Source organism: Ammospiza caudacuta, chromosome 7 (assembly GCF_027887145.1).
Source record: "Ammospiza caudacuta isolate bAmmCau1 chromosome 7, bAmmCau1.pri, whole genome shotgun sequence".
NCBI classification, from domain to species: domain Eukaryota; kingdom Metazoa; phylum Chordata; class Aves; order Passeriformes; family Passerellidae; genus Ammospiza; species Ammospiza caudacuta.
This window is the reverse complement of record NC_080599.1, coordinates 35435899-35463438: the sequence shown is the minus strand read 5'-3', so window position 1 is coordinate 35463438 and position 27540 is coordinate 35435899. Positions and strand designations below refer to the sequence as shown.

Below are 27540 nucleotides of genomic sequence, written 5' to 3'. Positions count from 1 at the left end.
CAGGTGTAGAAATAGTTTGGGATTTCTTTGTTCGTTTCCATTCATTCCGTTCATTTCAATTCTGTGACAATTTCTGTTAAAAGTTAAAGTTATCTAGGAACAGTTAAAGTGGAAAAATCTCTTTTTTTTCCTTTTATTTTCTTCTGATATGTTACTAATTTTTTTAAAGTGAGAGGATGGGACTAACTTGGTTTTAAAATTTTGTGTGACCCGGTCACCAAACCCAAACAATTCAATTTTTCATTCCAGAAAAAGTGCTTTTTAAATATGTCCATTGGTAATACAAACCAGTTGGATAACCTAATTTACATGGTGATCTTGTGATAATGCCCAAGATTTGAAGAACTGTGTGTTAAGTAGAATTCCAGTCTGTTTTAGTTTTTTTCCACCAGAAAATGTCCAACATAAATAAATAAATAAAATAAACTTGATACTCATTTAATTAAAAAAATAGTACTTATTTACTCTTTTCAATATAAGGAAAGAGGAAAAATGTAAAAGTCTCCATTGAAATAGCATTAAGGTAGATAGATCTACAAATTGAGAAAGGGAAATGCAAATTCATTTTAAAATCTATGTTTGTCAATGTGTTTTGTTAACAATCACTGAGTTATCCTTTATTTTATAATAAAGTACAGATAAAAGATAAAAGTAAATAAGGATAAATTGGTTATCTAAATATAGGTTCCTTTCTGACAGTTTAAATAATTGGACTTTGATTTAAATGGCAATTTAAGTGATTCTGAACAATTTGATTTACATTAATCATTTCTGTTTCCAGAGATATGGATGGCTCCGCTTGTCTCCTGCTCCTTGCTTATGCAGTTATTCCTTGGATTAGGATTTAAATTATTATTGTTGCATCAACAGACTCTTCTCATGTGCAGCCTGTAGGCAAGCCCTGCGATGCTGCCTGTGCTGTGCAGGGAGAGCTGTGGGGCAGGGAAAGCAGAGACCTCTCTGAGCTGCACTCAGGGTTTCCACCTACAAGAACCTGTGGAGCAGCAGAGCTTCTGTCCCACCTGGGAGTCTGAGGGATCTCTCAGACGATCCAGTCTCACCACTTGCTCAGGAATTTCTGAGTAATACTTGTCACCAGAAGGGATCTCTTTTGTCTCGGTTGCTGCCTGTGTAGCTCCTTGAAGGAGTTCTGTTTTCCTGTCAAATGCCCTTGGGAATTTTCTAACCACCGGTGGAAGTGACCTAAATATCTGCTTTTACCATTCAATTAACATCACAACTAGCCTTGGAACATTCCTCATTGTTTGGCAGTTATCTTGAATTCACCTTTTAACACCAAAAGCTAGGAAAGACCAGTGAATGTACTCTACCCGTAGACTCAGTAGACTGCAGATTTACAGTAAGGAAAAAAAAACATGGCTTGTGTCTACCATAACTTAGATAAAAGAAACCCCTTGGAGTTTATCTGTCTCAGACTAATGGCATTTTTGTGCAGCCCCATGTCTGGGCATCAACTGCACTCTGATGCTCAGTCCTAATGTTTTCCTTAGTAAAGCAAGCCCTGTATTTAAGGATTTGAACTCAGACTGGGGGATGCTATTCATATTTACATTCCCTTCCCCTCTCCAGATTTCTGTGAGTGTAACTTAATTAGTAAGTTGATCTTAACCTTTTCCTGCTGCTGCTTAATTTTTAGAAATGCTAACAACCTTTGGGAATGGTTAGGTGGAGCTATTCCTGTCTAGACAGTAAATACAGCTTAATGACTGTCCTGGTCTTTAAACAATCTTTAACTCGTTGTGAAGTACAGGCTCCCTTATGCTTGGTAGCTCAGGGGACACCTTCAGCATCCTTACCATTTTTCACACAGAAAAATCGCAACCGTATAAACAAATATGTGTATTTATTAGCAACAAAATCTTACTCAGACCTTTAAATGTGAATCCTGCATGTCATATTTTACTAATGCTAAGCTGAAGCCTGACAGGGTAATAAACAAAGCCTCTGAATTTGCAATGGCTTGGTGGGGACTGACCCCAGCTTTGGTTTTCAGGGATACTGAGACAGTGTATTATGCTTTCTCCACCTGCTGACCAAAACATGGGAATTAATTTAGCATAATCTGCACAGTCTGCAGAGTTCTTACTGACCTCTGTGTTTCAAAAGTCGCTGCTCTTTATGGAAGTTTGAAAGCAGACATCAAAGTAGTAATGCTGGCGGACACTGAATTTCACACAAATTCTGAGGGAGTTGTCAAAATGTGAAAGCAAACATCACAGAAGAAAAGCAACCAAATGCTAGTTTTAGTTACTTTAATCTATTCTGGATTTGTTTAACACATTTGTGATGTTGCTTACTGCTGGCTGTGTATTCTTTTGGGCATGAAGATGGCCTTGATTCTTGTCTCAGGCAGTGTTTCTTCTCACTTCATCAGAAACTGGTCCTGATTGACAACAGACATTTGTGTTTTTAAACTGACTGTTAGAAATAGTCACAATGCCACAAAGAAAAATAGAAGACATATGTCCCTAGGAGTGTGTAGTGAACGTAATCTATTCAGAGGAGTAGTTCCCAGTGGGCTAACAGCAGGGAAACTTAAACACATGCATGGAAGGATTCAAAAGTCAATCTTCATTTGTTTATCCCAAAAATGTGTGTTTTAACAAAAAAAAAAAAAAAAGAAAATCATCTATAGAAATCTTTTGTAATCTGTTGCGGATTTTACTCAAACCCTTACAAATAAACGTCTGTAACTCACTTTGTTGAGTTCATAATGGTCGTGTCTGCGACTGTCTGCTGAGGCTCAAGATTAAGGTGCCTAGATTTATGTGCAAAACTAAGTTTTTAATGTAGATTAAATATGAACAAAGTGCATGCTGTACTTATTCATGTTCTATTACAGTCCATACAAAGAAAACAGGAAAGTTAAGACTCAAGGTCTATTCTATAATTCAGGGCTTTTACTGAAATTTGAAGGCAATTTAAGCCACCTACTTATTTCAAAGGTAGTATCGATAGACCACCTGCTGTTGACATGAACTAAGAAAGATGGAAGGATGTAAATGACTTTTAGTGATTTGCCTGCCTGTGAATACAAATGAGGCTAACAACCTCCCATCCTGCACTCTGGCAGTCAGCTACTGGAGTGTTTTCAGGGTGCTTTATTGGAAAGTGAGTGTTGTCACCATGAATTATCATTAGACTTTGTTGTTGATGACTGCTTGTTAGCACTGGATAATTCAAGTGTAATCCGGTTAGAATATTTTAGGTATGTCACTAATTATGTATTTTGTAACTTGCATTTGACAAGGGAAACTACTTCCAGCTGAAACTTGGGAAGACTTCTCTTACCTGCACGTTGACAGATTTGTGGTGGAGAGTGAGATTCAAGCTGAATTAGCTGGAGAGAGAAGAGAGTAGAAGGCTAGCTATCCTAATCCTATTGTCATAAATCTAATCTTCCAAGCTCAGTCATTTTCAGTGAGTCTGGGGAAGATGTGTAAACTTGTCTAACAGTCATCTTTGCTTTTTTGTTGAGAACACCAGGAGACTCAACTTTTAAGTCAAAGATTCCAGAAATGTCTGTGTGCTTTTCTTCAATGCGGATGCAGAGGCCTTTGTGATGAAGACATTTCTTCCAGTGGCGAAACAAAGAGCTAGGAAGCAAACGATTCAGGGCAGGAAGAGCTCAGTCACTTTTTGGGTTGATGAGATAAAAATCTGAACAATCGGGCTGTCCCTTTGGAATAGCTTAGCTGGCTGCTGGGGGAGGTTTTTGGACTGATTTCCATTCATTGTTTTCAGTGACCCTTCTTGAAGAGCCTGAAAGGCGTTTTTAAAGTCAGTAGCTCTTTTCTTTTCACTTGTAAGTTTTGAAAGCGCACTGCAGTGATTCATCTGTGGTTGCAGACTGCCACTGGCTGTCTCCTCCCATGACATCAACCATCCCTTTGAATATTTGCTACCTATTCCTTGTTTATGCGTGGCTTCAAAAGCAACAGTTGTCACAAAGAAACAGGCTATCCTAAATGACAGCTTTCACTGCCTTCAAGATCACAGGTCAAATTGGAAAATGAAGGTTCAGGGATGATTTGATAGCACTAGGTACTATCCTAATATCTTTGTGAACTGATTTTACAGTTTAATTCAGCATCATAAAACCCCAGCCAGAGAAATGTCTGCTTGCCCTTATATCAGCTATCATAGCAATAATTTGCTTATGAGATGCTTTTCTTTCTGGAAGACTAATGTGCTTTAGTTCCTATCAAAAATAAATTGATTTCCTGTGAAAACTGGCATAAATCAGATTGTTTCTTCATGTTTTTGCAGTGTTTGTTGGAGTTGCTGTTAGCTGTAGCTCAGTATTGTCTCCTGATGAATTGTAGCAGTGGATGAACAAAACAATATTAATCTGTTTTTGTTAATCCTGTTTTGTAATTAAATACATCTTTCATATAAATCCTGTTAAGATTTGAATGAAAGGGGATTTATGGAAACATGACTTGCTTTTTGTAAGATAGTTTTAGGATTATGAAATGAACACTGGGAAAAAGAAAAGTTTGACTTGCTCACGGAGTAAAAGATTTTCTCTTTGTTATTTTTGCTTTGCTGGTGCTATGAAAAAAAATATAATAAGAGCATTCAAGCTGGGTTGCCTGTGGTTTAACTCTAATTCCATAGGCTGCACACTCTTTCTCCCCAAAATCCCCACAGCAAGTGACCTTGTCAAACAAAAGTGTGGAATAATGGGAGGCAGCCCAGGGACTGAGGCTCATTTACAAGCAGCTGTTTGCTACTGTCAGAACAAAGGCAAATCAAAGTTGCATTAACGGGGTATGACAGGCACAGTGAGCAACTCCCCAACAATGTTCATCCTCTCGTGTTGTTCTGGTTATAATATTGGTTTGCCTGAAGGAGAAAATAGTCATAAGGTCAAGTCAGACATCTATGTTTGCAAAGCCTTTCAAAATTGCACACATTGTTCAGCTTATCAACTACTGATGGTTTTTAACAAAATTAACATAACAGCAAATAAATGCATATTTATGTGCATGCTTGGCTTTTTGTGTGAGTATTAGAGCCACGTAGAGAATTAACAATTGTATCTTCACAGCAAGTTTGTAGCCTTGGCCTTCTCTTGTCTGATTCAGCCAATCCAAGAACCAAGGCAATTGCAGATAATGTGGCTTTTGAACATCTGCATGACATCCTAGCAACTTTAGAGGATCACTGTCTTCTGAATAGATTTTGTAGTTTACTGCTTGACTAGAACTCTTCTCTGTACCTTGCAAAAATACCACTAGATTGTCTTTCCCCAGGGTAAAGAGATTCCATAAATGATGTACAACCTTCAGTGAATTTCTATTAAGTGTGCTCTGGATCCTGAGAAACATTGTGAGCAAGGTCTGTTTGACTCAATTGAAGCCTGGCAATGTGTGGCTACTGGAAACCGGACACTGAAAAAGAGCACAGGAAATTTCTTATGGAATAGTGAAATATTTTAGGGAAAAGGCCCAGAGTCTAACATATGAGTGAGCAGTACTCCCTAGCCACAGCTGAATGGAATAAGCAGTAGGTAAGGTTTTAGCCATGTGAATGGCTAAAGTTGCATAACTTGAGCCTGTACTGCTCAACTCAGTGTGTCATCTAAAATTAGGATGAATCAGTTAGACTGGCTAAGAACATGTCTGAGAAAGGCTTGGGAAGAAAGGAAATTCAAACTGAAAGGACAGGAGAATTGCTGGACCTAAACTTTATAACAAGGCACACAATAGGCAGCACATTTCTCGGTGTTTATTGTACCTCACGTAGGGTGATAAAGGCTGAAGGCAAAGTGACTTTTAACAGTCCCCAAAGTGCAGTATTCCCTGAGAAATACAGTTTAAAGTGCCTTACTGCCATTATGAAATTTATAAATAAAAATAAGGAAAGCAGTAAGACTCACACATTTATTGGGCAAATGGATATGACTACTATGTCATTAATTGCTGATCAAAAAGATCTATTTATTCCATAAAACAGCGAGAAACTGTCTTTTATATTTAGCAAGTATTTTGCTACTGGTATAAATTCCTGAATTGCTTGATTGTTTTTTTCATAGGGAGAGAGAGACTAGGAGGAGGAACAAGAGAAAAAAATGCTTTTAAAGTAAAATATAGTGCAGATTTAAGGCAACTGTAGAGTACATTTTGGTAAGGGCGTTTGACATCTGCTATATTTCACAATTCAGATACGATAAACTCGTTTAGAATTTAACAATTTGAAATGTAGTTACTTTATTTTCAGCCTAATTTGCAGTTTAGTTAGGCATGTTGAGGAGGTGCAGATGTGAATAATGTGGATAAAGGCCAACTAAGATGCAGCCAGTGTATCTCCTAACCCTTAGAGACACTGTGCTTGAATTCTAAACATTAAGGGTAAAACTTTAAAAAGTGCAGTGGCTTGCATGCATACAAAGTTGTACTGACAACATCTTTTAAAGTGCTAACATGAATGCGAATTGAATTTAATTTATTCTCACAAACTTGCAGTTCTAGCTGTATGTGTTATAGTATCATGTACAGGTGCCAGCCAAGATTACGGCTCCATTGAGCTCTACTCATCCAAAAAGTTCTATATTTATCAGCATGGAGAGCTTGTCGAGTTTCCTCTTTCACTGCCGTTATCAACTGTTTTGAAATATTCAAAACCTTGAGTGATACTGAAAACTTACCCAGTGTCCAAAGCACATTGTGTATTTTGAAGTGAGAAATAGAACTGTACTTGTAAAGTGTGCTTGCATTTAGTTTAACACTCAAAATAGAAGAACACTATTTGCATAGGAGATTTAATAATACTGATTTATTTCTTGGGAAGTTTCCGATTTCTTATACTGCTCTAGATGTCATACAGTGTGCAGCAGTTTTATATCATCATCTTATAGTCAGTATATTTAACAATAATTTAAGAAATGGAGATTGAATTTTGTTGTTAATCAATCTGTTAAACTCACATGACAATATCCTAAATTCCTTTCAGTTAATGGTCCTACTCTTTCTGGGAAAGGAGGACATTTTGTGCATTGCTTTGCTTGAATAGTGCTAAGAGACTAGCAGATGGTCACTTTCCAACTGGTTTCCCTTGGAAAAAAGAAATTAAAATATTATAGCGCCAGGGAGAGATGTTGTAATGTGTCCCTTTCAAATTAACAGGTCGTTTTTCCCTACTATTTTATGATTGTAAAATAGCTCAATGTCACATAAAAGGTTAAAAGCTGGAGTAAATGGCATCATGGGAAATTTGAAATAAATAGGGTCTCATATGGTTTATGGCTCTATACTTGAACACACAAGGAATATATTTCTTTCCTTGAAAAGGCATTCTGTAAGAGCTTACCATGTTAATATGAATTGTGGGCACAGCAGATTCTATTTCAAGTACTTATAATTCACAAGTTAATTTTTTGTATGTTTGTTTACCAAGTCACACCTTTCTAATCTAAGGCTACTTGTTCAAACTGTTGGCAGACCTAAGAAAAATGTGGTATTTTCAGAAAAAGAAAAGAAGCCAAGATTCCAATTCATTGAATTATTCTGCAGGTGTCTTAGTGGTTACTTTTCATAAAGCACAAACCTTCAGAACTGATCAAGTTTTAGACTCCAAACTGTCAGGTATTTCATATTAGTGCCAAATTTGTTTTTTCTTGGTAACACTGCCTCCACTCTGATATTCTTCGGTGTCCTAGTTCCAGCAGCCCTCCTGAGCAAGGCTTGCACAAATTTATCTCCTTTGTCTGCTCCGCTGGCTGGTTTATTGCTATACAGGTGAAGGAAGATGATGGGAAAGCCTCATAAAGCTTCTCACTAGCTACTGGGGTGAGATACCCCTTGTTTTGTCTTCTGATATGCCATCTCCTGTGGCTGTTACAGCCTTGGTGTCCCAGGGCTAACAGGAAGTGCCTAAAACAGAACTTTAAAAATTGAAGGGTTTCTGATTTATAAGTCTGTAGGATTGTCATAAGAAATGCTTTGTCTTTCAAAATCATTGGCCATAGTAGCCTTTAAAATTATCAGTCCTCTGCAGCTAGGATGTTTTTATATTGAATCTGATACTAAGACAATTTTTGTTTTCAACTGGAGATTGTGAACTGTATCTAATCCTGTCAGGTACCTGGAAGGAGAAGGACAAGGACCAGGGAAAGAAAGAAAGAAAAGGGTCAGTGGAACAGTGCCCTGCACGCAGAGCTTTTTCCTCGAGTTAATGTTTTGTGACTTTCACAAAGGGGATACTATGGTGAGCTGCTTTGGAGTTTCAGTCTGGTCTTACTCTCCCAGAAAGAGGCCTATAAATAAGTCGCCTATAAATAAGCATCATGACTAGTTTGTTTCAGAGTGCCTTTAATTTTTTATTCCTGTTTTGGTTCCAGTCCTTTTTGCTAATATGGTTGGCATTCTGTGAGGAAATGCAGGATGCATTGCCTGTATTTCTTAATAGAGGAATGTCTGGTAATGGCAAAAAGAGGATGTTTAGGTAGGTGATGAAGCCTGGAGATAGAATTTCTCTAAAAGTAGCTTAGGCCTATTAGAACTAATAACCATTTTTCATAACTACGGCAGGAGACAATTGTGGATGTTTCAGCTATACAGGCATGTATTAAGATTTCATTTGAGTTCAGAATTGTTCAGAAACTGCTTATCTCCAGCTTAGTGGTACCACGCCCAACCTCCTCAAGCAGGCAGTGCTCAGCCCTGCAGCACAGCTCTCGGGTGGTTTGAAGGCTGGCAGCGAGCTGAAGTTTGCACAAGCACAGGAGCAGCGCCCCACTGCTGCCTGCTACAGGCTGGCACAGCCAGAGGTGGGATGCCCTCGCTTCCCACAGCTACAGGACAAGCTGCCTGTGCTCCAGTTCATGCGGTGTGAGTAGCAGGCTGGAGTCAGAAGAAGAGCCAATCATGCTCTGCGAAAACTCCCCACATAATAGCAAAGCTTATCGAAGTCCAGAATTTAGTGTTATAGAGGATAAGAGGTTTGAAAGCTTTTGTTCAAAATTGCAGGAGTCTAAGCAAAAAGGTGAAGACAAAAGATAGTGGATAGAATACTGTTCAAAGGACATAAAAATTCTAAAGAATTGACAAATCAAATTGGCCACCTGGAAGATTGTTCAGAGGAGAAATATCAGCTTATTATGGCTTCCTACCAACAGAAGAAACAGAGGTATTTTTTTCACAGTGGATTATGATGGAGCAGGTCCTGGGTAATATTGAACTCCTTTTCCAGCATGATGTGTCACTGGGAAAGCCAGTGACACCGTTCTTTGAGTCTTGAAGTATGTGAAACTCTTGGATGATAAAAACAGATTGTCACAGAGATATTTAGCCCTAAAGGTTCAAGATCACTGAAATTTAGCAAGAGACAAAAAATAAACTGGTTCCTGTCATTGTGCTCAGGAATCCAGACTAATTTTTCAAATAAGAGTGAAATAGTAGTAAGAGTGTGCCATAGTAAATTATCTGTAAATCAGCTACAGGCCTGTTTTTCTTCTGATGGATGTACATGTGTATTTTGCAAATGAATGTATTTATACTCAAATGGCTCAATCATTTACTTCTGTGTTATCTTTTCTGATGGAAACTTTTATTATCTTTTTGTTTTTTTCTGGTAAGGCAATCAAGTTTTAGAGGCATATACAGTCATACAGAGAGTAATGTACATTACTGTAATTGGTTGTAACTAATCCATAATTGTACCTTTTTAACTGGGATGACAACTAGAGGGGCTTCAGTTCTTAAATTATGTAGGAATAATTCTTCCTATATGTGATTGAAGTTTTATAGCTGTAAGAAGCATTTGGATTAAAGACTATTTTGAGTATGTATATAAGAGGCAGGAATCCACTTCAGCCTGAATTATCTCATGATACTTTGCAACTATGAATTGTTTCGGAACAAAGTTCAGAGTTGAATTCAAGCTCTCTTAGCTACCAAACACCAGCATTATATTTCCTTGGAAGAAGAATATGGAAGGGATTTGGATTGGTTTGGAGGAGAGTTTAGTTTGCTGCCATTGAGCCTGCTGTGGAACAAACATTTGTTGCTTTTTATGCACTGCATGTCTACAGATCTGTTGAACAAAGGATTTTACCAATGCGCTTAGTTAATGTTTGAATAGTTGAATATTGCAGCAGCAAAATTGTGTCACACCATATGTTTTGATGAGATGTTTGGTTTATCTACCAACTTAACAAAAAAAAGCTGCCAGTTGCTAGAGTCAATAAGACTAAATAGCCATCTCTGAGTAGTAGCTGAGCAGACAGACGAAAATGTTGTTAGCACACCCCTTTCAGTAAAAATGGTTTAATATAAATTAGTAAATTACCTTTACCCAAATATGGTGTCAAGATGAAGTTTTGGAATTATGCAGTGAGCATCCTCAGTCCCATTGAAATTTGGATCCTGAGCTGAATCTTTTACATTCTTTATGTACTGAAAGAAATGGAGATCATTAGAATGGTGTACAGCAAAGGATGAAAATCACAAGGGTGTATCAGTCTTACTACTTTTACCATGTTTTGTTAACATTAAATGTATAAAAATATATTAAAGGAAATGGTTTTAGTGGTTGTTGCTTGGAACAGATTAGGAATGAAAAGAAAATTTATCCATTAGTAAAACAGCAAGGAACCAGTCTACTAGTTGCAGAAGATTCAAAGAATCTACAGGAAATTTTTCTGGTAGTCTTTTTTTCTCTGTAGTTCTTAAAAAGAGTTTATATGGTTTTTTTTCATTCTCACAATTCTTCCCTGTGTCTCTAGATTTTCTTTTCCTTAAAGTCGGCTGGGAACATAAGGTACTTGCCTGTTGTTCCTCCCATTTCCTTACTTTGAAGATACTTCCTCTAAAATCTGCTTCAGGATTTCTTGAAGGATGAGATAGAGACACTAATATAGTTACCCTCCTTTTTTGGCCTTCCTGATGTTGAAGCACTGAGAATTGCTTATGCTCAAAGTTTGGTGCTTATCCAGTGGCCATGTGTGATTACACCAGAAACAGAAGGAAAAAACAAGTTTGGATATGTTTATAGAAGGTAATTATCATCGCAGAGGAAGAAGACAATGATGCATTGAGCTATCTGAATGACTTGGCATGGAGTCAGTTTTTAATCTATTTTGTTGTGCTTTTAAAAGCGTATTTGTCTTGTACTTCCCTTTCCCTCTTCATCTCTTTCATAAGCATCTTGCATGTCCATGAGTGAAACAAATGGCTGATTCCTGCTTCCAGAAGTGCTTAAGGGAGTAGGAGCACAAGGGAGCTGGAAATAACTGGGACTGGTGACAGGCTGTGTGATAACCAGGCTGCAGATGTTAGCACCAGTAAATTAGGAATGCTTTCCTAGTAAACACAGCTGCTGTGGCGTTGCAGAGCAGTGTCTGGCTGGCTGGGAGTGGCTGTCCCGTGTCTCAGTGAGGAGCTGATGGGGCTGTGCTGGAGCTCAGTGGTCCATGCCCATCACTGTCTGCAGGCGGGGACGGATGGCGCCGAGACGAGCCCCAGCTCTGCCTGAGAGGAATGGAAAAGCCACTTTCTCAGTCTCTGACCAGAATGCATGATAAGGCTTGATGTCAAAAAGGGCAAGATTGGGCTCACAGCAATTATGGCAGAGGCATACTGGTTTCCTTGACAACCAGATTGAGGATTCTTTGTGATTTATTATTTACCACTTCAAACTCTCATTCTCTGATTTAATTAGGGAGAAGGATTTCCATAAGTCCCCTCCCTTCCAAATTTGAATACCCCCACATTATTGCTACGACGAGCTACACCTCTCCCACCTTGATGTGGCTCTAAACCAGCTACAAATTTGGCTCCGTGTTTAGCATTTGGAATATTGGTCAGGTGACTCAGACAGCAGATAACTGAAACTCAGTGGATGTTATGGTGGGTGGTGACTTGTTAATCTGCACTTACTAGCTGGAATACTAGACCTCTTAACCTTCTCCCCCACCCAGTTTTTCAAGGGACTGCAACAAGTGATACTTTTCAATTGTCCTTAGAGCTATGGGAAAGATAAAATATCTGCTAGTGTCAGTATCCCTTGCTCAGGCGATTCACATTATTTTCTCCTTGAAGGCTTTATTAGCAATACATCAGCCAGTGCTGTGTAAACAAAGAGTATTTTGATACTTGGGAGCTTTTTCTACTACCAGTTGGATAGCTATTTGAAAAGGAAAATATCTCCTAAATTGTGGTTAAAGTTGGGGAGTACAACTAGTCTATTCTAACTTGAGATGTATTTCTAATATGTATTTCCCATGTTTATAAAGCATTGACTGAAGATTGATCTTCAATGCCCATTCTAAATTTAGTAATTCAGAATAGAAGTCTGAACACATAATATAAATAATATTTTTATTCAAATGTCACTGGCAAATTTGTATCATTATACATCAAGATTGAAATTGGGTCTTCCAAAGGGCATTTTTTCTCAAAGTGCTTTCCTGGGTTGCATATTTTTTATTTCGTATTCAGCATGAGGAGTCTGCTGCATTTAATAAAATAAAATGAAGGTCACAGAAGATCACTGGTTTTCCCATAATGTGTCCCAGTAGATGACTGGAAAAAAGGTAGTGTTTGAAATGCATTGAGGATCCTCTGTGCAAACTGTGTAGAAAACTTGTGTCATTTTTTAATTATAGGGAGGACTTCTTGGTTTAATAGTGTTTATTTCACTGCATAAAGTCTTTCAGCCGTACCACTCCAGTTTTAATTTCAAAAGTGTATACACGTTTTAGCATCTCCACCTCAGGGAGTTCCTGAAGTGAGTCAATAGGTGTTGCTCTTCCCGTGGTGGGCTGAACATGAAGCTCACTGAGTCAATAAAAAGACTTAGAGTGACCTAAACACTCTTTGTGTCAAGTTCTGGCTCACTCATGCACCAGTGCCCCATTAGGCTGTTGAGGGAGGCTGGCTGCTGAGGGAAGATGCTTCTTTAAAATTGAGTAGTCTAAAGAAGCTCATTAATGCATTTTTCATTAGAACAAGAATATTGAGTATCCAGGTTAAATTCTAAAGAATCTGTCCTGCACTCACTGAGGTTAATGACAAAGCTCCCAATGATATTAGTGATGCAGGATGAGAACTTAATTGAGGTAATTAAGATTCTGCTTACCTAAAATTCCCTATTATTTTCAAGTAGATAAAATATTACAAAATTGCTACTATGAAGAGTTGTATAATGTTGGAGCTCAACACATCCTTCAGAGATGACAGCAATTCAGTGGGAGATAATACTATTTCTGTATTTTGCATTTGATTCATGAAGTACCCTCTCAGTCTTCTAGAGGCTTGTGTATGTGAAAACCGTTGTGCAAAGTAGGGTTCCTTTTGATTTTGGAGCTCAAACATTGCCTTTATTGTATATTTAAAGTGGGCTGCACATTGCTGAATCCCAGCAAAGATTTGGAGGTCAAATTCAGCAGTGGCAGAAATAGAAAAGGCACTGCAGTAGTACTATGGCATTGTTTAAGTTGCCGAGAATAGTTTAATTAAATGCAGCTCACTCACTGCAGACTTACTAAAGTCACTGTTTGGACCAAAAGAAATGCTATTTGCTTACTGAGTAGAATAGATAGGATATCCAGCTGTAGTGCCTTCCAGGGAGTCTAAAGCCCTGTTATAAATGATTGTGTCAGGATGCCTAATTTAAATAGTTACCCTAACACCTGCTCATTCCTGCCGCCTTTGGACACCCCTAACCTTCTCCTTCCCTCCTTGGCATCCCCAGCAGATTAACAATTCCCTCCTCAATTACGCTGCCATAATGGCCACTTTGATCATGCTCTGAGCTCGATATGGAAATTACCTTGATTAAGAACACTCAGCGCTGCAGAAGGCAGCGGCAGGGCTGAGAGGTGGGCAGTGCAGAGCAGAGTGCCCTGGGTGTGCAGAGCTCTGGGCACTGAGTGCTGCCCTGGCCCTGCAGCGGGCTCTGGAGCCATCCCTGCCCTCTCCCTGCCAGGATCCATCCCTGCCCTCTGCCTGCCAGGATCCATCCCTGCCCTCTCCCTGCCAGGATCCATCCCTGCCCTCTCCCTGCCAGGACTGCCTGTTTGTACACCTCAGTAATGGATCAGGAGAGCACCGTGCTCTCGGTAACAAAGCCTTGGTTTAGGTGGTGTGGAAAAAAAGTGGAGCAGTCAGATCTTCTCTACTTCACAGCTGTCTCCTGAGATACTTGCTTTAAATATGTGGGGAAAGAGTTTTTAAAAAGATAACTCTGACCTGGGATAGTGAAGCACCGTGCAGATTAATTACTGAGAAAATTACCTTTCACATCTGTAGTAATGGTGCAGCACTTCTATCTTGCTGGTTTTGAGTTTATATTTGAGCACCTAAGAGTTATTTCTTTCCTGGGTGTGGTGCAGAGCTTTCCTAGCCCTTGCCTTCTTTATGGGTTGCATTAAGATCAATGCAGAGCTTTAGAAAGACAGTCTTTCAGCTATTAGATGTGTGCTTCTAAATTGAAGTAATCAGCAAATGCAAAGTTTTACTTTTTGTGTTGTGCTACAGTGCCTATTCATGCCTCTTGTTACTTTCTAATATAAATAGTATTAAATATGGAACTCTTACACACGATAATGGAAAATTGCTCAGTTACTATCTTAGTACTCAGAGCTTTCAGGGATCCTGATTTTTCATTCATTTCATATGAACCTTCATTAGCTGGTTCTCTGAAAGCTGAGAGCATTCTTGCCATACACATTGTGAAAGTTGGTGAGGAAGACACAAATTCCAGGACTGAAATCCAGAATTCAAACTCAGAAGCCCTGAATTTGAGTCCTGGTGGAATTTAATTATCCTGTCCCTTTATTTCCCTTGTCTTTCATGTTTGCAATGAGGCATATGGATATGCAGCTCCTTTACAGGTGATTAACAGCAGTTTGACAGGTGGAAAAGGTGCCTGTTCCATTTATTTACTCTGGAAATGGTACCTGTGTTGCTATTCTTACTCCCTGCTTGCCAGGGAGCAGGTCAGAACTGCATATATTCCATAGGAGTTTTAATTACCTACTTGTTTACAAAAAATGAAATAGTTTTCCTTTCTTTATGCAATTTATTATTCAGAGCATTCTCTTAAAGTATGTATGTAGAATTATTTAATGATTCACAGAATGTGCCAGAACCTTAAGTACATTGTAAAAACTGTGTGGTACATCCCTCTCCTCTCCATAATGGTGTTTTAAAGATCCACAAATATTTCATAGAAGGTAAGGTCAGGAAGAAAGCCTTTCACTCTGACAGGTATTTTCCAAGATTGCATGCTGCTCTTGTATCCACTTATGGGGACATTTAAAGTGATGGCACATTTACGTTAAAGTACATTCATCACATGGCTGTTCTTGTTTTCAAAAGGTATGACTGTATATTTTGATTTCATTTGCAGGATCCTTGCCTTTATGTTTTCAAGGGTTCTACTTTCTACCCCTGTGTTCTCTGAAATGTTTCTGAAGCTATACTTACCAGAAGGGGGTTGCTGTGCTATTTGCATGCTCATAAGCACTCTTTAAGCAGCTTGCCATCATTAAAATTAACCACATAACTTTTCCACTATAAATTATACTGTCACAATTGACTCCACCCCATCATTTTACTGAAACAAAGGAGAGTATATGAACTCTTATATTGTTTCTTGATTCCATTTCTAATGTACATGTAATTCTGTTTGTAAACAAGATGTCCCATTTTTAAGTTTGCAGTTGTGATCTCAAATATTGCCATGTGGTAGTAATTGTATAATAATTAAATCTATTATTTTTGTAGCACTAGGGCTGTATTTGGCATTTTAAACTCTGGCTACTGTAGAATTAAATCTTACTTAAAATGAGCCTGAATTGTCAGGTATCTTAGTGAGATTAAATGTTTGACTTTCTTACATAGGTTAGGGTATAGCCTGCTAAGAAGGTGATGTACACAGGACACTAAGGGTTATTATGAGGCCCCAGCATGTCACCTGCTGGGGTGATTTGGCTTTCTCCAATGCACATATTTCCAAGGAAATGATACATCTCTGCATGGCTTCTATCAGCCTCTGAGGTGACAAGGCTTTGGGTTTCTTAAGGATGGGAAGAAAATAGTTCTTTTGTCAGCTGGCCACTCTGAATACTGCTGATGGAAATTCCCCTTTCTTCCTCTTCCTCTGCCCCTCCCTAACACATGGTTTCCAATCAAAAAATTATTGCGATAACTGGAAATATGAATTGTTGTCAAGATACACTTTTATAGAAAATAAAAGCATATTTATTTTTATTCTTCTACCAGTATCCTGTGCAGAGGAAATAATTCAACAGGAAATCCTGTTGAAACAACATTTCTGACACATCAGCCTTTGTGTGTCTTACCTCCCTTTTTAAGAGGTTGTTTCTGATTCAGAAGCTTCTCCTTCCTGACAGGTGGTGTGCTCAGAGAGTTCACAGTAGGTAAACTGGAGATAACCTTCAGCAGGGCGGGTTTACAAAGACCATGGGACTTACTTGCCTAGAGAAATTTTGAAGATGCAGTGTATTTAATGGCAAGAAAGAAAAGGGTAGAGTGTTTGTTGTGAGCTGGCAGAGGATCAAATGTGTATGATGTGAAGGAAAAAAGGAAGGAGATTCTTACAGCCTGAGAACAGACATCTGGCTGGCAAAAGCAAAGAAATATCATTGGCAGATGAATACTGTTTTAAACTGGGATAATTTTAGATCAAGAGGGCAAAGTTTTGCTCTCATGCATACAGCTTCACTGAAAGGGATGGGAAAGGTGCGTGCGTATGAGAATACAATGTGGTGCTAAGTGAGAACTGAAGAACATGTATTTTTACATTAGATATTTAGACTTTCATGTTTAGATCACATGGTTTCCATCTGCCATATGTAGGCACTGCTAAAATGCTGCCAGGAACCAGGCTCTGGTTTGGTGACTTTCATTAAAGGAATTAGTGGTTTCTCTCCAGTTTCAGTGTGGCTGGATTCAAAGTGTAGAAGCCCATTTTCACAGTTTAGCATTAATTAGCACTCTAATGGCAGCCTCAGCAGGCAGGTGAGGGATTAAATGGGCATGAAGACCAAACTATCTCTTTTCCAGCAGTGGCAATTCCTTCAGAGTTGGGTCGAGACATATTGGGCTGATGTGGGGATGTGTGCATGGCTGCAGTCTGCCTGTTCTGGTTCCAGGTGACTGAAGGACTGTGCTCTGCAGGTCTGTCAGTGTAGCACTCATCCCTGCCCTCTGTTCTCTGCTGCTATTAACGTGCACACACTCTCCTCACACACACCCAAACCCTAACAAAAACACCATCAAAAAAAGCCCTTTAATTCTGCTGGCTCAGAGAGACACATTCTTGCCCTTCTGAATGAGGGGTGAGAGCTGTTTAGGAGAATTTAAATGAGATCCTTGCCAGCACTACACAGGAAGGATCGACGCTGTTAGATTAAAAGGCTGAGATGCTGCTGCTCACTTTAGGTTTTGCTGAATCATTTAACAAGGTACAGAAAGTAGGTAAGCCCTGACTTTTTTTTTTTTTTTTGCTGAACAGAGCCTCACAGGGTTGTATTTGAGAATTGCATGGAGACTGAAAACATAGAAGGAAAATTGTAATAAGTTTCAGTGAACCTGGAAGGCAGGACCAATCCTTGTGTGAGTCAGAGGGTGTAACTCTGGCTTCTCTCCTGAATCTCATTAAGCAGACATACGTACTTTATGTTTATGTATACTGAATATTAAGTATATAATTACAGAAAATTACATGCCTTTTTAATTTTGCTGCTCACACTGAATCATGAAAAACATTCAAACTTGTCAAAGATTTTTAAAATTTTAATTTTTTAAAAGGCTAAATATGTTCAAATAAAATCTAAAAAAATACTATAAAAAGCCTTCACTAGTTACTTAATATTTCTAAAAGCTTTTATAGATAGGAATTCATATATCCATTTTGTAAGAGACAAGCTTCCAGACTTTAGTTATGCAATTGAAATATGAAATGTCTGAGAAGCAGAATGCTAGAAACCAGTGGTAAGTAACACCCCTCATAGCTCATTTATTCAGTGAAGAAGTTGCCTGGCTTCAGTGTAACTTAAATGGTCAGGTCTGCTCCTTAGGACTCTGTGCCTCTTTGTTAAAGTTCAGATAATGAGATACTTTCATGTACTTTGTTTTGAGATAATCCCATTTTTATGAATGAGTTTAAAAAAATGAGGGAGGTGTGTCTTAGTAGAAAATACTTTTCTTTTCCTAAAAAATCCCTTTTCTCCCGATGTCTGTTCCATTCAGCATCTTAATTGACAAGAAGGAGTATATACATAAAATGGTAGAGAATCCAGCTGTAGGAGGGTATTTTTGAAATGATCACTTCCTGCCCAATTTGACCCCAACTGAACAGTGGGGTTTTGTGTGCTGGGCTGCAGCACAGGCTGGCTGTGCCCGGCTGCTGGGTTTCCCTGAAAGAGGAGTTGAGAGCTGTGAACTCCAGACCCCTGTGCACTGTCAGACGCTCTTACTGTGCCAATGTAATCTTTTAATAGACAGGCTTGCCAGAGTGGCTTTTTCCTTCAAAGACAGAATGAGAAAGCACAGTTGTCATTTAAATTGCCTCTGTCTTTTGTAGTAGTTGGTAGCGTTCTGTTGACCACGGTTGGATAATTTAAAAGCTGTTTAACAAAATAACATGCTTGTCTGTGTGAAATATATACGGTGCTGAGAGACTGGGAGAAAAGTCTCCCTTGACAGAGTTCATGGGATTCTTTAGAAAATTGCAGGATGCTGAGACTTGTCTGAGGAATTACAAAAGCTTTGAGGCACCCATGTTGAGCATTTGCATGATTTTCAGATGGCAAAGTGTGTTCAGCTGTCTTCGCGCACCCTCCCGTGTGCGCGTGTGTGCACTTCAGTGGAGAGGGAGAGGATTCTCGGCACAGTTTTCATTGGGCTTTACATTTGTTAAACATATATTATTGAAATGCTGCCCAGGACACATCAGTTCATCTCGTGTAGAACTTAAATCATCATGTTGCATGATATGGTAAAATAAAAGAGATTGTGAAAGAGACAACTGTAAACATTCTGTTTGAAAAGATGTGCTCTTTTCAAAAGACCTTTCTGTTACAGCCAAATAACACAAGAAGCAATATTTCCTTGCTCACAGAGATATATATTGCTATTTCTGCAGAGATTTGTTTTGGATTCTCAGTTCTCCCAGTATCTTCATTCTTTGAAATAATTTTATACTTCCATGTTGACTTTCTCTGTGCTTTAAGTTTTAATCAAAGGTCCTTGCTTCTGATGTCGAGTACTGATGTTAGCCTGTTTACATTCAACTGTTTTCCCTGTGTATTCAATGAACATTCAAATGTGGTGGTGCCGTTTTGCTTTTATCTACCAAACTTAGCACACTCTCTTATTATTGACAGCTCAAAAACATAGTATGCTAGTGGGCAGGATGCTGTGAATCATTAACTTTACTTTGTGCTTTGACAAATTTAGGTTATCTTTGTAAAAAGAAATCATTTTTCTGAAGGAACCAAGACAGTGGAATGGTAAATAAGGCTTTGCAAACTTAAATTAAACTTTTTTAGCCAGATTTGAATTTATCACATTTCCAAAACATGATTCTGAATTACGGTTCTTGTACAGGACTTGTACTTTTCATTTCATAGACTAAAATACCAGAGGAGAAATTCTGATTGTGATTTTTCCTTTCAGTTTGTCTTTCTTCTATGGATTGATCAATAAAGAATTAAAGAATGCAGATTGCCACTAAACATCCCCTCTATCTTTTTATCTTAGAAAAGCGATCTCACAAAAACAGTTTATTTGCTCCTTTCAATAAAGAGCCTGCACTCAACTAAGTTGTGAGCAGATAAAATGTGCAGGAAACATATGTTTGCCAGGAAGCTTTTCTATAATCAAAACGGTCAGCAGGACAGAAACAATGTTTTTTTTGTTTTTTTTTTTTTTTTCTCATTAGGTGTTAATCTTCTTCCATTAAAAAGAAAAAATAAATTAAAAATTGGCGTACAACACTGATTAATATACTCAAGCATGAGTGAATCAGAGACAGCATATGCTGCATTGGGTAATGGACGCTTATTTGAGTTAATCTTTAGGTTGTGCTGGAAGTCCCAGCCCAGGCACCAAAAGCCTTTGCGATGGGAAGCATTTTGGGCGGCAGACAGCAGGAGCGGTGTCACCCAGGGCACAGTTTGCCTCGAAGCAATTAGCAGGGAGAGGAGGAATGCTGATTTCGGCTGCCGGAGGACAGCCTAACAAAGTAGGTTTGCTCGAGGTTCGGTAAGGCAAGCAGCAGGTTTAATACAGCTCGGCTAAGAAAATACAGTGTTGGGAATACTCCTGCGGAATTGCATTGGAGATACAAAGTTGCTGGTGACTACAGTAATTATTGACAGAGCCACATACTTAGGTCTAAAAAACTCCGGAATGATGCTGAAGCATTCAGATGCCGGTTGTTCACACTTCCATCCCGTGGCAGTGCATCTGTTTATCGGGAATTATCTCCTGAATGTAAATGAATTTCAGTCCTAAGTCATTGCACCTGTTGCCAAGAGGTATTTATTCCAATCACTTGCCTAAAGCACAGGGAGTTATTGCTTGACGTTTTATAGCTCCAAAAAAAAAAGCTGTCGTTTCAAAATCATTTGTTCAGAGAGGAGAAAATGGAGCAAAACAGTTCATTTTACCCTAAGCACTGCTATTTGGCAGTATTCACATTTGCACGGCACAAAGCTGCAATATTGATTTTTCGCTTACAGGGCCTCCCACAAGTTCTTTCTTCGATTGTCAGGATTGCAAGATGGATTGAATTACACTTTGCTTGTTGATATACTTATTTTTTCTTTGGTGATAGGAAAAAATTACAAATAAACCTTCGGCATAAAGATCACAGCAGCTCTGCTAGTGGACTTTGAATTTATTTATTTTATTTAGTTAAAATTCTTTCTGCACCACAGAGATTTCTTAGAGCAGCATTTCCACCTAACACATACTGCATTGTTTTGCTTTATTTCTTGCTGCTTTTGCAATGTAACACCTACATTGCAATCTCAGGTGTGTCCTCTGTTGCCTGCAAAGTGATCTAACCTTGCTCTAATATTTTTAATGTTTGTTCTGATACAGAACTTCTTGCGGATGCCTGCAGGGGGAAAAACTGCAGGATAAAACACATTCATAGTCATTATAGCAGTTGCCATAGATGATGAAGTAAGATTTGCAGGCTGCTGATTTTTCTGTAGCATAACTGCAGAAGTCTTGTGTTTGAATTCAGAGTATTTCCTAGCAGAAGTGGAGCTTGTGCTGCTGGATCCACAGCAGGGGTCAGTGCTGGTCCCAGGGAGCTGTGTGTGGCTTTGTCAGCCCTGGGCCCATTACCATCCTGAGCTGCTGCTGCACATGAAGCCACTGACACCTCAGCACCTGCACCCCATGCCCCTTCCCTCCTGCCCTGCTACAAACACCTCTTTGGACACAGCTGTAGGTGCTGTTCCCCTTCTTGCTGATGGAAATTCAAAAAGTTTGAGAGGGGTGGACTCCCCCAGCCAGGCCGTGGCGGTGCTGCAGGCCATGGAGTCCCGGCTGAGTGCAGGAGATAGAGGCACCACTGCTGCCAGCAAGAGGGATGAGCTTCCTGGGGATGGCATTGGATTTGACAGCAGTAGTAGGATGTAGGAATGGCAGTGGCTAGCAGCATTATATTTGGTCCCACCATGGCTGTTGTGATGGCAATTAATGAAAAGAGTTGCTGTATTCAGGTGGGGTGGGGACTCTGCATGTACCCCTCCCTGAGCTGTGAGTGACTTCTGTCCTCATTGTATTAATTTGCTGCATGGGAGGAACATGCAGGGCATTAATGTGATGGATTTGTGTTTTAGCTCTGTCCAGCTCTCAGCCCATGACACCTCAGCAAGCCTGAAATCATGGGGTTTGTTACTGCTCATGGTATGTGCAGCCACACTGAGGGCCAGGAGTGAATCTGAGGTGGGACTTGATGCTTTCCACAGCACTGACTCCTTCCCTTATTAACAAATACTGAAGCACACTGGCCCAGTAACAGTACTGGTTTCCTGTAGGATATGGTTCCACAAAATACAAAGAGCCACTGGGCTCTGGCCAACTCTTCTCCTTGGGGCTGGGCAAGTTCATGCCAGGGAGCCACATCCATATACTTGTGTGATCATTATAGAAAACTTTTGCTGTCTTAACAGATTATCATCTGTATATAGCAGGAGTTTTTATACACAGAATTCAATAGAAAAAATGATAGCCTCTGGTTCATGGGAAAATTTACTATCAAGAGGTTATCTCAAGTTGTTCTTGATTTTTTTAGGTACTTTCTTCCTTGCTTCTTCCAGTGCATCATACTTTTGAAGTAAAGTTTATTTTCTTCGCTTTCAAAATACCGCAGAGCTCCAACTTTCCATACTTAGCAGCTATTTCTCTTTGCTGTCACAACTGGTCTCCAAGAGCCTGCACAGAAATATTAATGGCCTTGTGTTACTGTATTATGAACGCATTTTTAAAAAATAGGAAGTTCTCCTGAAAATTCAGGATTTACTATTTTAAAGAAATAGATTTCCAACACTGCCATATTGCCCGGCTTGTTTTCCAAAAGTCACACAATTTTGTAAGAAACAGAAATACTGTTTAATAATAATCCATCAGTAACCGTGTACAAGAAACTGTAGTATGCAGATAGTTTTATTCTGATGTATTATATTCTTTTGTATTAAAAAATGTTTCTAAAAGACTAAGCATCTGGATGAATAGCGGAACCTTGTTCTGCTTCTAAAGTATTTTATACTGCTTCATTGGAGAAGTTACTTATTTTTAGGAATTCTATTAAGCAGAAATAAAACACGTTAAAAATTAAAATTTAATGTATTATTTTTGTGAGAGATGGGGAGGTTTAATGCAGTACACGTCTGTGATTTTTGGTAGTGCTAATTTCTGTATTTGTTTCAAAGTCCTATCTGTGTGTAGTTAAGTTTATGTAAAAGACACAGTAAGGAGCACTGGAGTTCAACTAGGTGAAGTGTCAGCATGTATATTTGGATCATGTCCATGCTGAGGTCACAAAATAGCTGAGCAAAAGTAACCAGCTCTTCCTGAAGAAAGGGAGACACAAAGTAAAAAAGACTAATGAAGTTGGAGCTACAACTTTTTTGTGGTTGTATTGTTTTCTTTTTTAAAATCACTTCTGCAAATCCTGCCTGCTCTGCCGCTTCCTGCTTCCAGACACGGCCTGTCTGACCGTGCCCAAGGACTGGAGACAGAAGCAGAGAGAAAAGAGGTGGAAACTGGAACGTGCAGTGTAGCCATGCAGACAGGCACCACTGTTCTGCCCTGCCCAGGATTAGAAGCAGTGAAAGGGAATTTCCTCTTTTCCCAGATTAAGGACACAGCAGCCATGGTGTAGGGATGTGACAGTTCCGTGAAAGACACCTCACTTAACATGGTACCAGCTCAGACTGTTGAAGCTGCACTTCCTTCAGCACACAAGAGTTGGTGCTTAGGTGGCAGAAAAAGAATGGTCCAATTCAGTGCGTCCTTTAGGCTCAGCCCCATTTTGTCCTTGTGTTTTTGCCAAGGTTTCAGCCGAGCAGCACTCCCGTTTGGTCTGGTGAGGAGGGAGCTCTCCTGCGAAGGCTACTCCATCGACCTGCGGTGTCCCGGCAGCGATGTCATCATGATCGAAAGCGCCAACTACGGACGGACAGATGACAAGATCTGTGATGCTGACCCCTTCCAGATGGAGAACACAGAATGCTTCCTTCCAGACGCCTACAAAATCATGACACAAAGGTAAAAATATACATCTCGGGGTATGTATACTAACATGGTCTGTAGACTAATGAGGAAAAATATCTGTGTTAATACAGAGAGAGGAATATGCTGTAAGAAATGTTGAGTTGTGATTGCCACTTTGCTATTGCTACTATTGTATCTATCTAATAATATTTAAAGGAAATAGAAACTACCAGTTGCAATTAGAGGTTTGGGGGTTTTTAAATTCTGTAAACAAAAGTTAAAAAGCAGAAAGATAACTTCAAGGAGAATGAAACAATTCAGTTATTTGGAGATTCCGTATTTCTTTGTCTCTCAGAAGGTCAGATAGCCCTGAGAATTTTTCCAAATGGCTGCTGTATTTTTCAGTAAATGCAGTAAATCCCTGCCATAGTTCCTAATAGTAGTTCCCTCCAATGGAAAATGTCAGAATGATTGCATGCCAGGATGATTATATGTCATTATACACGTGTGTGCGAGCATACAGGTGCATATAAGCACAAGCTAGTGACAGCACTTGACATTCAGAGAAAACAGAAGAACCAACCAAGAATCATAAAGCCATTTAGGTTGAAAAAGACTTTTAAGTTCATTAAATCCAACCATTAGCCTTGTGCTGCCAATTCCACCTCTAAATCATGTCCCCAGCTGCCAATAAAAGTATTTTTATTACAAAAGGTGCATGAGAGCTCAGATTCACAGAAAGTCCTGTGCTAAAGGCTGTGCATGGGCAGCAGCCACCTACTACTGACAGTTGTGGAAATGTCAGCACAAATAAGTCACTGGCATTGCTACTGGCTTAAACTAAAAGCCTGAATGAGTTCAGGATTGGTTGGAAGTTTTCCTCCCAGTGCCTTTTTCCTAGGGTGAGGAATCTGAATAAAAAGGGGATGGGAATATCCTGGAAGGTTTCTGGTGCCTGTACACAGATGTGTCAAATGAAATATGCAAGTTGTACTGCCTTCTGTGCTCCATTTCCTCTGTTCTGTTTGAACATGGTAATGCTTATTCCCATAGACACCTCTTAAAAATGGCCTTCCATTTTGATTTACTGATTCACTTAAGTTGTCATGATTAGGACTCTTAGCATTTTTTATCATTTCTATATGAATATGCAGATATTTTTTATTTCAGTAGTCAAATATTTGGGCTGGATCTCAGACTTCAATTTCAAATGCTGGAGGTAAATTGAGGCTATCAGGTCTTTTATTTCTTGTTCTGTGCTGAACCTGTGGCTTGTTTTGTGATCAGTAAGGGAAAGGGTCTATTGCTACACTGTTAAAAAGGTAATATAACTTCTTTAAATCATGTTTGAATTATCTTCTCGTGGTTCAAGTTCATAGTTGTTAATTAGATCAAGCCAGATTTCCATCGAGACTGCAGCAGCAGTGTCATCATCCTCTAATCTGTCAACTCCCTTTGAAACCACCTTCAATTGCTTTTGTAAATGTAGTGCTGCTCTGTAGACTTCCTTGTTGTGTAAAATGCATGTTGTGTTTTGATCAAAGTCTTCCTTATGTTCACTGCAAATATACAGATTAGGGTAGTCAGAGACAAATATAGAGGCACAGTCTTGCTTGAAGTGACATCAGGCTGTTACTGAAAAGCTGAAATTTCAATCTTTCCCTTTCAGTTAATCAGCTGTAAAAATATGATAGCACAGTGTATTTTTGAACTTCCCCCATCTTTTACTCTTATACTTTGTTCAACATTAAAATAAAATTGTGATCACATGGAGGACATTGGTTCAGATTATGCTCAAAGAGTTTTTCGTTTTTGTTCTCTTTTTTTATTGTCTGAACAAATGGCAAAGATCATTTGACACTTTGCTTTCTATTTTTGTCTGACATTTATAGCAATTAGGAAGTTTGCTTTCATAGTTTTCTTTCTTAGATCCTGTCATTAAGTAGAAAAGATGTGTCTTGTCTTGCTTAATTTTTTCCAAAATTGCTCAATTTGTGCTATATTGCAAGCATAGAAGAATGTTGCAAATTTTTTTATGAAATATTAAATTTCTTGTATTTCATTTATTTATAACTGCATTGGTGATTGTAATTTTTTGTTGTCTGAGGCAAATTGTTGTTTGATACTCAGCACATGTCCTTGATCTGATATATAAAAGTAACACATCAGCTGTATTTTGATGACAACAATTACATAGAAAAATCTAACCTGAAGGACTATCAGGTTCATTTGTTTTCCTTTTTATTTAATTGGTTAGAACTTTTGATGACGGTGAAATCTTCTCTACCTTTAGAAATAAGCAGCAATAGTTTCTATATTTCTACCTAAAATCCTGCAATGTTTACTTTTAAGGACCTGTTTTTATCACTTCAGTCAACTGTGCTACCACTGCGTTTGACCACTCAATTCAGTTTAGATGTACAGTTAAATGTAGTTCTGCAGCAATTATTAAGTGCTCATTATTCATTTGCAACATTAATCCACAGCTTTTGCAGATCAACTACATTTTCTGCAATTACAAGGTGAAAACACTGGCTTAATGAGATCAATACTGTGAAATCTGAAGACTGAAAAGTAAGATGAGGTTTCCAGTTTAACACAAAGCCATGTAATCACGTGCCCTGCTCCCCTTCCAGAGAATTTGAGATAGCAGCACACAGACCTTGCCAGTGTCCACTGATGCATCAGCTCCTCTTTCTCAGAATGAGCTGCTACTTAATCTTTTCTACCTCACCCTATTCTTTCTTTTCAGCAGTTCTCAAAAGATTTTTGACTTAATGCATTCCTAGGAAGCCTGACTAGAACACTAATGACTTCATTGCTTTGCTTTTACCTCTGTAAAATAGTTATTAAATTTTTAGTCCCTGATTGAAATTACATCCCAATTATTCCAGGATAAAGTCTTTCAGATGTATTTAGATTCTGTGTAAACTTCAGACTGGCATGGTTGAAATTAAAGCTTTGAAGAAAGGGACTAGACCTTTAGAAAATCCTTCTCCTCTTTCACACTTTTCTGATAATTAACCCCAGCGTTTGCATACCATCAAATTTGAGAGGTTCTACCACATGCTGCAGTTCAGCACAGCAATAAGCTAATTTCTGGAATATTTGGTGAGCAAGTAGCTTAAGTGAGTGGCAGAGGACCCATGTTTCAGGCACGTTTTAGTTCTTAAAATAGTCCAACTCCTCTGTGCTCTGCTGTCCTTTAGCAGGGACAAATCTCCTCTGTTTCCTTTTCATTTAAGAAGAAATTAAATGAACAGGGAAGCAGAAGATGCAAAGCAGCCTGAGGAAATTGCTCTAGTTGCTTGCTCATAAAGTGCATTTGTGTGGCTGTAGCAGAAACTGTCATGAAACTTTGAAGTTGATAAGGCTAATGCTGCTTTTTATAGGCACGGCAGAGATTTGAAAATTAACAGCATAAAATTTACTTATGACCTCATATTATCCATTTCTGTGGCAAGCAGATTGCAGGTGGATCTTGTGAGTTCTGTTCAAACCACCTGGGTGTTTGTGAACATTTTCTGTCTCCAGTGTCTCCTATGGTCTGGACCATAGGTAAAAGAATAACAGATATTTTATAGATATTTCTAGAAATGTACTTAAAATATAATTCAAATCAAAGGTCGCTTAGGTATGTAATATTATAGTGAAATAATAAGATGCTAGGATGGATTCTTGCATGCTGGGATTATTCTTTTTGAATTGCAATTGGGAGTTGTTTAGTAGGAATAATTTTTCCTAGTCCTAAATTTTTTGTTTAGGAGAAGTTCAGTTATTTGTTTTCACAATTGGATAATGATCTGTG

The 27540-nt window shown here is 38.8% G+C and overlaps 1 protein-coding gene across 2 annotated transcripts in view; it reads left to right on the top strand.

Moving 5' to 3' along the window:
- The window catches only part of ADGRL2 (adhesion G protein-coupled receptor L2), a 158999-nt gene that overhangs the window by 61276 nt on the left and 70183 nt on the right, over positions 1–27540 (top strand). For both annotated transcript variants that reach the window (XM_058808995.1, XM_058808994.1), the window contains exon 3: positions 23573–23786. In XM_058808995.1, the coding sequence (XP_058664978.1) occupies positions 23573–23786 (214 nt within the window). The remainder of the gene's footprint in view (positions 1–23572; positions 23787–27540) is intronic.